This window comes from Narcine bancroftii, unplaced genomic scaffold (assembly GCF_036971445.1).
Source record: "Narcine bancroftii isolate sNarBan1 unplaced genomic scaffold, sNarBan1.hap1 Scaffold_260, whole genome shotgun sequence".
NCBI classification, from domain to species: Eukaryota; Metazoa; Chordata; class Chondrichthyes; order Torpediniformes; family Narcinidae; genus Narcine; species Narcine bancroftii.
This window is the reverse complement of record NW_027211995.1, coordinates 26,445-35,598: the sequence shown is the minus strand read 5'-3', so window position 1 is coordinate 35,598 and position 9,154 is coordinate 26,445. Positions and strand designations below refer to the sequence as shown.

General features: G+C 52.1%; 1 protein-coding gene across 2 annotated transcripts; it reads left to right on the top strand.

The window, feature by feature from the left end:
• The first annotated feature begins 2,101 nt into the window (after window positions 1-2,101).
• LOC138750775 (glycogen synthase kinase-3 beta-like) lies at window positions 2,102-7,575 on the top strand. 2 transcript variants are annotated; one of them, XM_069912916.1, is made up of 4 exons: window positions 2,102-2,264; window positions 3,368-3,555; window positions 4,162-4,242; window positions 7,118-7,575. In XM_069912916.1, exons 1-4 carry the CDS (start codon window positions 2,261-2,263, stop codon window positions 7,166-7,168), a joined length of 324 nt encoding a protein of 107 aa, XP_069769017.1. In that variant the 5' UTR covers window positions 2,102-2,260; the 3' UTR covers window positions 7,169-7,575. The 2 variants fall into 2 exon arrangements, with proteins under 2 accessions (XP_069769017.1, XP_069769016.1); XM_069912915.1 differs by having other exon boundaries at window positions 7,115-7,574.
• The last annotated feature ends 1,579 nt before the right edge of the window (window positions 7,576-9,154 follow it).

Genomic DNA, 9,154 nt, shown 5'->3' with positions numbered 1-9,154 from the left:
AAATGTTTGGCCTGGAAGTCAGCCTGAAGAAAACTGAGGTCCTCCATTAGCCAGCTCCCCACCATGACTACCACATCTCCATCGGGCACACAAAACTCAAAACGGTCAACCAGTTTACCTATCTCGGCTGCACCATTTCATCGGATGCAAGGATCGACAACAAGAAAGACAACAGACTCGCCAAGGCAAATAACGCCTTTGGAAGACTACACAAAAGAGTCTGGAAAAACAACAAACTGAAAAACCTCACAAAGATTAGCGTATACAGAGCCGTTGTCATACCCACACTTCTGTTCGGCTCTGAATCATGGGTCCTCTACCGGCATCACCTACGGCTCCTAGGACGCTTCCACCAGCGTTGTCTCAGCTCCATCCTCAACATTCATTGGAGCGACTTCATCCTTAACATCGAAGTACTCGAGATGGAAGAGGCCGACAGCATCGAATCCATTCTGCTGAAGATCCAACTGCGCTGGGCAGGTCACGTCTCCAGAATGGAGGACCATCGCCTTCCCAAGATAATGTTATATGGTGAGCTCTCCACTGGCCACCATTACAGAGGTGCACCACAGAAGAGGTACAAGGACTGCCTAAAGAAATCTCTTGGTGCCTGCCATATTGACCACCGCCAGTGGGCTGATATCGCCTCAAACCGTGCATCTTGCTGCCTCACAGTTCGGCGGGCAGCAACCTCCTTTGAAGAAGACCACAGAGCCCACCTCACTGACAAAAGACAAAGGAGGAAAAACCCAACACCCAACCCCAACCAACCAATTTTCCCCTGCAACCGCTGCAACCGTGTCTGCCTGTCCCGCATCGGACTTGTCAGCCACAAACGAGCCTGAAGCTGACATGGACATTTACCCCTCCATAAATCTTCGTCTGTGAAGCCAAGCCAAAGAGAGAGAAAGATGTGACAAGTTGATTGTCAAGTCTTCTATCCACGAGTGGTTGCAAGTGTATCGATTAACCCGGCGAGTTTCTCTGTGTGTGTGTCTTTAACTTCTCATGCGACTGCACTACATGTGTCAATAAAAGACAACTGTGTTCAAATTCGTCACCCTTGGGACCCCTTGAATCAGTTTCACACACATAATAATTGGTGCAGTGAGCAGGGTCCTTCGAGTTCCGACTGAACACAGCTGCAGTGGAGATGCTTTGGAATCGGGGCAGGAAATCTAGTGCAGGCAAGGAGAACAAGATCTGGGGGTGGACTGATGAGAGTGCAGGGTTGGGGAGCTTGGAAAGCATGCTGGCGGACCATGGTAAACTGGTAGACTGGTCCAAGCTCCTGGATCCACATCTTGAGAAAATAGGTCACCACGTGTTGTCCCACTTCAAGAAGTCGGGGTTCCCAAAATCTAAGGGGAATCAGAGGATGCCTTTTGGCTGCCAGTGTTTCTCCTGAGAAACCAATGTGAAATCATAGAAAGGAAAGATTTGGAGAGGGCCCAGGAAAATAAGGAGATAAAGGTGGTCCAGTAGTGCTGCTGTGCACTGCAGGAGGCAGCACAGACTCCCCCAACCTGAGCCACTGATGTCGAGATGAGAGGGACAGAGGTAGCCAACAGGCATGCCAATCAAGGTCTGACTCCCCCCCCCCCCACACCCGCAGTGAGTGAGTTTGTACTGGCCATGGAGCGATTAGCCGAGGCCATTTCCCAGGATTCAGGCATTAAAGGTTTCAGAACAGGCCAGGAAGAGCATGAAATCAATTTATTTGCAGAAGTTGTTCTGATATATCTGACAGACCCGACACACTCATTGCCCAAGTTGTGCTCCACCCTGGAGGACTATGGGGAGATCTCTGGGTATAATTTCTTTTGGGATATGTGCAAAATCATGTCACTTAGGAAGGGGGATTAGAGCCAATGTCAAGAAAATAGTCAACAAATGTGGTGGCAAAATGGGATCAAATATCTAGGAGTTAGAATAGATAACAACGAGTAATTTAGACCAGCTGAATTATTCTCCCCTTGCTTGGGGAAATTGAGGAGGATTTAAATGGTTGGATGTCCCTGCCCATTACACTAGTGGTGTCACAGAGAGGGGAGGTGTCACAGAGGGGGGAGATGATGACACAGAGGGGGTGATGATGTCACTGCATGGGGCAGCCATAGCTGAGTCGTGCCATGGCACAGCAACATGCGAAAGATGCCTCTCCTGGAAGGGGATTCTGGCCTGCATGTCGGAGTAGGACTCTGTCTCATCCCAGAGACCCTCTGATCAACAGAGTTGTGTTTGGAAGCACCCTGCACCAATGGGTGAGATAAAGAGCCTGTTACAGGCTCCCCTACTGGGACAGAGCCTCCTCTGGCACCATCCTTCACCCAGTGTGGGCGGAGAGAATGGAGGCTGCATTTAATCCCCTCTCCCCATCCTGAGTGCAGGGCACTTTATGAGGCAGCTGGAGGGGACTGGGGAGGGGAGAACAATGGCATGTGAGGGGATACAGGGATGGGGTCTATCGGAGTGGAGGGGAGAACGAAGGAATGGGATTTCATCAGGGGCTAATGTCAAGGGTGATTGGATCAGAGGTATGGGACATAGGGTTGAGCTGGGGGGATGGGGTGCGAGGGGACGGAAGGCACTGGGGAAACCATGGGGGTGGTGTTGGGTGGGGGATCAGAGTGTGGTAGAGGAATCGGGGCAGGGGAGAGTGTGAGGTGTCTGAGGGAGAAGAGAAGTTGCGAGGGGGATGGAAGGTAGACCTTTCAACAGAAATGGGACAGAGCTCCCCCTCCACCTGGAATGGGATCTGTCCACTGAGAGACAGGACCGCTCCTCCACCCACCCCCACCCCCCCAGGGTTACAAGATCCCTTCCACCCTTGCATACACCCCCACACCCCCCAAACCGGGATAGGATTCTTTCCCCCAGTGGACCTGGATCAAGGTGCTAGAAAGTGTTTCTGCTGCGGCGGACCCAACAGAGTTGAGTGATGAAGCATGGGTCTATCTCCGCACCACCTGCTCCCTCATGCGACGAGGTCTCGCTTGCATCATGGAAGATCACGGTGTTGCTGAGCTTCTGGGAATATGGAGGGCTTCTGCTAAACCCGTGGTGGGGTTCAGAGTGCTTCATCTCCCCGGGACGTGCTCTCATGGAGGGAGGGTTGTAGACAAAGTGAACGGCTGCGGAACCGGCCTCAGTCTGAGGAGAGTGATCAAAGAGGGACCTGGGGTGGAAATATTTCTACTGAGAGGCTGGAAAGAACCACCAGAGGATCAATTCTGACATTTAGGTGATCCTTGGAAGGGAGTTAGAGGGAGGGGTAGAGACTAACTTGGACAGCAAGGCTGGGTTGGGATAAATGACCTGTTGTGTACCCTCTGGGTGTGTAAATGCTGCTGCTTCTGCCCCAGAGGACATGGCAATAAGGTCACAACAGAGGTGGCCACACCGGGTCACGGACCCAACATCCCCAAGGTGGTGTCCTGCACAGATGTTAAAATCATCGACAATGGATCATTCGGTGTGGTGTACCAGGCAAGGCTGGTGGACTCCGGAGAGCTGATTGCCATCAAGAAGATCTTGCAGGACAAGAGATTCAAGGTGAGGGGGAGGAGCAGTTGTGGGGAAATGGAACACCCTGATATTTAACTTTAGGGCCTACAGCACGTTCACAGGCCCTTGCGACACATGACCCGTTTCACACAATTACACCCAATTGACAAACAACACCCCAAACACATTTTTGAAGGGTGGGTGGAAAGAGGAGCATCTGACAGAGACCAAGGCAGCCATGGGGTTTGGAAACAGAGAAAGTCACACAAACCAACAACAGACCCCCCATCCCCACACACAACCCCCCACCCCACACACACACACACACACACACACACACACACACACACACACACACACACACACACACACCTGGCAAATATCAGAGATTTCATTGTTTAGTAGAAGCTGGGAAAACAATTATAAAAACTGAAATGATACTTCATTGAACCCCCTGACGAATCCCCGCTCCAGCGACACGAAAAGTCCCCCCCACTGACTCTCGAAAAGTCCCCCACTTCGGCCTCCCTAGGAGTTCCCCACCTCTGACCTCTTGACGAATCTCCTCCCCGCCTCCCCCCTCAACTTGGACATGTCGCCCCTCAGGGCCCCGACCCATCGCCCATCCTTGCTGATGTTCCTCTCTCGCCATAGAACCGCAAACTGCAGATCGTGGGAAAGTTGGATCACACCATCATCGTCCCTCTTCTCAACTTCTACTCCTCTGTAGTCAAGGTAAGATCCACCTGCACCCACCCCACCCCCACTCTGATGCATATCATTTGCTGCTACCTTCCCCATTCCTTCAATCGATCTGTCTCGCTGCAGCCTCTCTGTTGCCTCCATCCTGCCCCTCTGACCAGTGCCGACTCCTTGACGCTGGCTGCCCTGCTCCTCACCCATTAACTCATGACCTCTTGCCATTTCAACTCCAGACAGCAGCAGCCAAGACCACAAAACAAGATCGCCAAATTCGGCCACTCAGCCCCTCCAGTCTGTTTCCCCAAATCATTTCACGAATGTATTTTCCCCCATAACTCACTTCCCCAGAACCTTTTGGTGCCCTTCCAAATCAACGCCTGCTCTGAATCGTCCCAACAACTCAGCCTCCACATGTTCGACCCCAGCCAACACCCGGCTGCAAACATTTCTCATCTCGAAACGTCAATGGATTTTCTCTCCTGGTGAATCCTTGCCTCACGAGGGAGGGCGGTCAGAGCTGCACATTTTGTGCAGTCTCACCAGAAGCCGAATGATGGGGCAGCGGACGGGTCCACTACGGCCTGTTGACGCTCTGCTCGCTGAGCCCTTGGATTCATGCCACGTTATGTTGAGCACTGGGGGCATCAGGCCTACAGAGAGCAGGAGGGGCTGGCACTCCTGTTGGGAGAGGCGCTGGGTGTTGGAGGGTAAATCCAGCTGACATGTTTGTATTGTGTCCAAGAGAAAGAGGAGGTTTATTTGAATCTGGGTCTGGACTATGTTCCAGAGACGGTTCACTGCATGGCCCAGCACTTCAACAAGGCCAAGCAGCCCATTTCCATGATCGACATCAAGGTGGTTGTGGGTCTGGGTGGTCAAGTTGTCCACTGGGGCAAGCTTGGATGTTGGGGTTGGAGGATATGAAGGAGTTCACTGGCTGAGTCTCACTGGGGACTGGATATCGATGAAGGGTGCATGAGGGTCTCAATGGGTATTGGTGAGGAGAGAAAGGGTAGTGAGGGGAGAGGGGTGGAGAGGATGATGAGGATGGACGTTGATTGGCAGGGTGGGGCCCTTCACCACCTCCCCTTACCCTCAGGATCCAGACCCGGCCAGTGTGGAGGCAGAGTGGGTCATGTTATATCGTTGTGTTGCCAGATGTTCAGGTACCAGCTGTAGCAGAGCCTGGCCTACATCTATCCTCAGGGGGTTTGCCATTAAGACATCAAGCCCTAGAAGATGCTGGTAGATCCCGAGATGGCCTTCTTATTGCTCCTTTATTTCGGCAGGTAGATCCACCCATGTCTGCCCGTTCACCACCTCAACGCGGTCCTGATCCCTCTCCCCAACACATCCCTTCCGCACCAGCTCTCACCCCTCCCACACCAGCTCTCTTCCCTCCTCCCTCTCCTAACTTTCCCCTCCACAGCTTAATAACTTATTCTAAATAAGATTGTGGGGGGCTTAGATGGAATGAACAGCCAGCAAATTTTCCTAAAGTGTCAGGTGCAAATCCCAGAGTGCACCCTCTTCAGGTGAGGGGAGATTTTTTTTATGCAGAGAGTTGTGAGTGGTTTGAATGTGTCACCGGAGAAAGTGGTAGTGGCTGGTAGAATAGGTACATATAAAAGTCTCTGAGACGAGCATGTGGATGTAAGGGAACAGAAGTTTTACATGATAGAGGAATTTGGGGATATGGCGAGAAGGCAGGGTAGGTCGAGTTAGGTCATAAATTAGATCAGCCATGATCGCATTGAATGGCGGAGCAGGGTCGATAGGCCATTTTTGTCCTACTCCTGTTCCCACTTCCTATGTTCCTATGGGTGTGGTACAGGTAAAGGTTGTGGAGAACATTTACAAAGGTGATGGGAGTGGAAGGGTGGGTATGTCAGGGGATGACACAGAGGTAGAGATGTTGCAGACAGTGTAGAAGGTTGTCATAGGTCATCCAGTTTGCCGAGAAGTGACAGATGGATTTCAATCCTGTAAATCAGATGTACTTAAATAAGCAACTGGTCCAGGTTTATTTCCAGAGTCATTTTCAAGGGCACGAATAACAGTTATTCCAAAGAAGGTTGGAGACCCATTAAAAGTAGCTTCATATAGACCAATATCTTTATTGAATGCGGATTACAAGAATGTGTGGGCAGAGCACTTGGTTAATGGCAGGATTATGAACAGTGTGCAGGACAGAGAAATATTTAGATCCTGCTCCATAAATCACTCAATGTTGCTGTCCAAATTGAGAGGGAGTTTAAAATGGTGTATTGTGTGCTGGCCTTCAGGAGTCAGGGTATTGAGTTCAAGAACTGAGAGGTAACATTGCAGATGTATAAAATTCTAGTCAGACCACACTTGGAATATTGTGTGCATTCCTAGGGCGAGAATACCAGAGGACGTCTAAATAAGGTGAGCTGAGGGAACTTTAGGCAAGACGTGAGGGGTACATTTTATTCACACAGAATGTAGTGGGTGGCTGGAATGCATTGCCGGGGTAGTAGCGGAGGCTGGTCCAAAAAAGGCATGAAAAGGATTTTAATATGGACAGGAATTAAAGAAAAATGGAGGGTACTGGTGTGAGGGAGTGGAGGGTAACATTGTTGTGGGGTAGGTTCAGATGGATCAGCTGAACGGTCTCGACCGATCCATCCATGATTTGTCTAGCATCTTGCTGCCATATCATGGAGAACCAGGGTGTTGCCTGATGGAGACACATTGCTCTGAGCTCTGCAGAGAGAGATCGTGGTTTTCGCCAAAACACACTTCCTCAGGTAAAGCAGAGGAAGGGGAAAGGCTCCAGTGTTCAGGGGAAGGGGGGATGATGGGGGAAGAGTTGGGACCCTCCAAAGTCATTGTGATCAGGCCTCAGAGACAGTATCTCTATCACTCGTATTTCTCTTCCCAGCAGAAGGACCGATCTCAGAGACACGACTCCAGAAGAACCTCGCATCCCAGCTGAACAGAGGACGGACAACATCATGATGGCCTGAATCCCTCCCCTTCTTCTCCCTCTGGCCCTGCCAACCCCATTCCCTGCCTCTTCCATGTCCCTTCACCCACTTCCCCTCTTCTCCTCTACCCCTCCTCCATCCCAACCCCCTCCCGCTCACCTTCCCCTTCTCCTGCCCTCACACCTATGCCCTAACCCCAGCCCTCCACCCTTCACCTCCCCCTTCCCCTCTCCCCTTCCCTTCCCCTTACCCCCTCCCCTTCCCCTCCCCCTTCCCCTCCCCTAACCCTCCCCCTTCCCCTCCCCTTCTCCTCCTCCCCTTCCCCTCCCCCTTCCCTTTCCCCTTCCTACCCCTTACCTAGGGGAAGGAGGGGGAGGGGAAGGGGGTAGGAGAAAGGGGGTAGTGGTAGGGGGTAAGGGTAGGGGTTGTGGCAAGGGGTAGGGTAGGGGGTACTGGTAGGGGTTGCGGGGATGGGGAAGGGGTAGGAGGTAGGGTTAGGGGAAGTGGGTAGGTTGTAAGGGATAGGGTAGGGGTAGTGGTAGGGGGTGCAGATATGGGGAAGGGGTAGGAGGTAGGGTTAGGGGAAGGGGGTAGATTGTAAGGGATAGTGTAGGGGATAGTTGTAGTGGGTGTGGGTATGGGGAAGGGGTAGGAGGTAGGGTTAGGGGAAGGGGGTAATTGTAGGGGGTGCGGGTATGGGGAAGGGGTAGAATGTAGGGTTAGGGGAAGGGGGTAGGTTGTAAGGGATAGGGGTAGGGTTTAGTTTTGGGTTGGGGAAGTTGGGTAGAGTTAGGGTTTGTGTTAGGAGCATTGTAGAGGTAGCATTAGGTTTAGTGTTAGGAGACATGGGGTAGGGCTATATCTTGGTTTATAGTTAGGTTTATAGTTCGGGGAAGTGGGCTTGTGTTAGGTATAGGGGAAGGGGGTAGGAGCAGGGGGGTAGAGGAGGAGTGAGGTTTGGGGTTAGGGGATTGTGGGTAGCATTAGGGTTGGGGTTTGGGGGCGGCATAGGCGTAGGGATAAAGTTAGGGTTAGTGGACGGGGTGGGGGTAGAGTTAGGGGCCGTGGAGTGGTGGTAGTGGGTATCGGTAGTGTTAAGGTTAGTTTTAGGATTTTGTTAGGGGTTAGGGTTAGGAGTAGGAGGAAGGGAAGGGGGAGGGGAATGGGGAGGCGAGAGGGGGATGGGAACTGGGGAAGGGAAGGGGGGAGGGGATGTGGGAGGGGAACGGGCAGTGGTAAGGGGAGGGGAACGGGGTAGAGGAAAGGGGAGGTGAACGGTGGACGGCATCCCTAGCCCCTCCCCTCCCCTTCCCATCTCCCGCATTTCCCCTGCCTCTCCTCTCCTCCTTCCAGAAGAAGCTGGGCCTCTTTCCGTCCAGAACCTCCCTGTGGTTTCAGAGCCTCCGTTTCAGGAAGTGCCTTCGACGCTTGCTGCTGGACAGACATCTTGTCTCTTGATTCATTCTGTTCCGTTGATATTAAATTTATAAATGATTGGGTTTTTTAAAGCTTGAACTCAAAAGGCTGGTCCAGATAGACAAAACAGAAACAGGCCCTTCAGCCCCTCTCTCCTGCTAGCTGAGCTGTTGTAATCAGTCCATATTCCTCTCACCCTTTTCAGTCTTTGCTGCCATCCAGCTCATGTTGCCTTGTCAATCGCATGGCCTGTGGGAAGAAGCTATTTCCCTCCCTGGCTGCTCTGCTTTTATTCCTCCATATCTCCTTCCTGATGGCAGGGGGACAAAGATGCTCTGAGCTGGATATCTATGAGTCTATTTACAGAGCCCATCCCTGCAAACAATCAGGGGACCATTGCCTTGAGGTGGCACCCATGTTGCCTCTCCCTCAGCACTCTCAGAACACTACTGCACCCTCCTTCCCCTCCTTTCCCAGGTCTCAGTAACCCGCTGACAATTCCAGTCAACTGCCATGTCTATACCCTGCCCCACCTAAACCGATGGATCGACCAGCGCCTTCTCCCCTCAAGAGTTCGA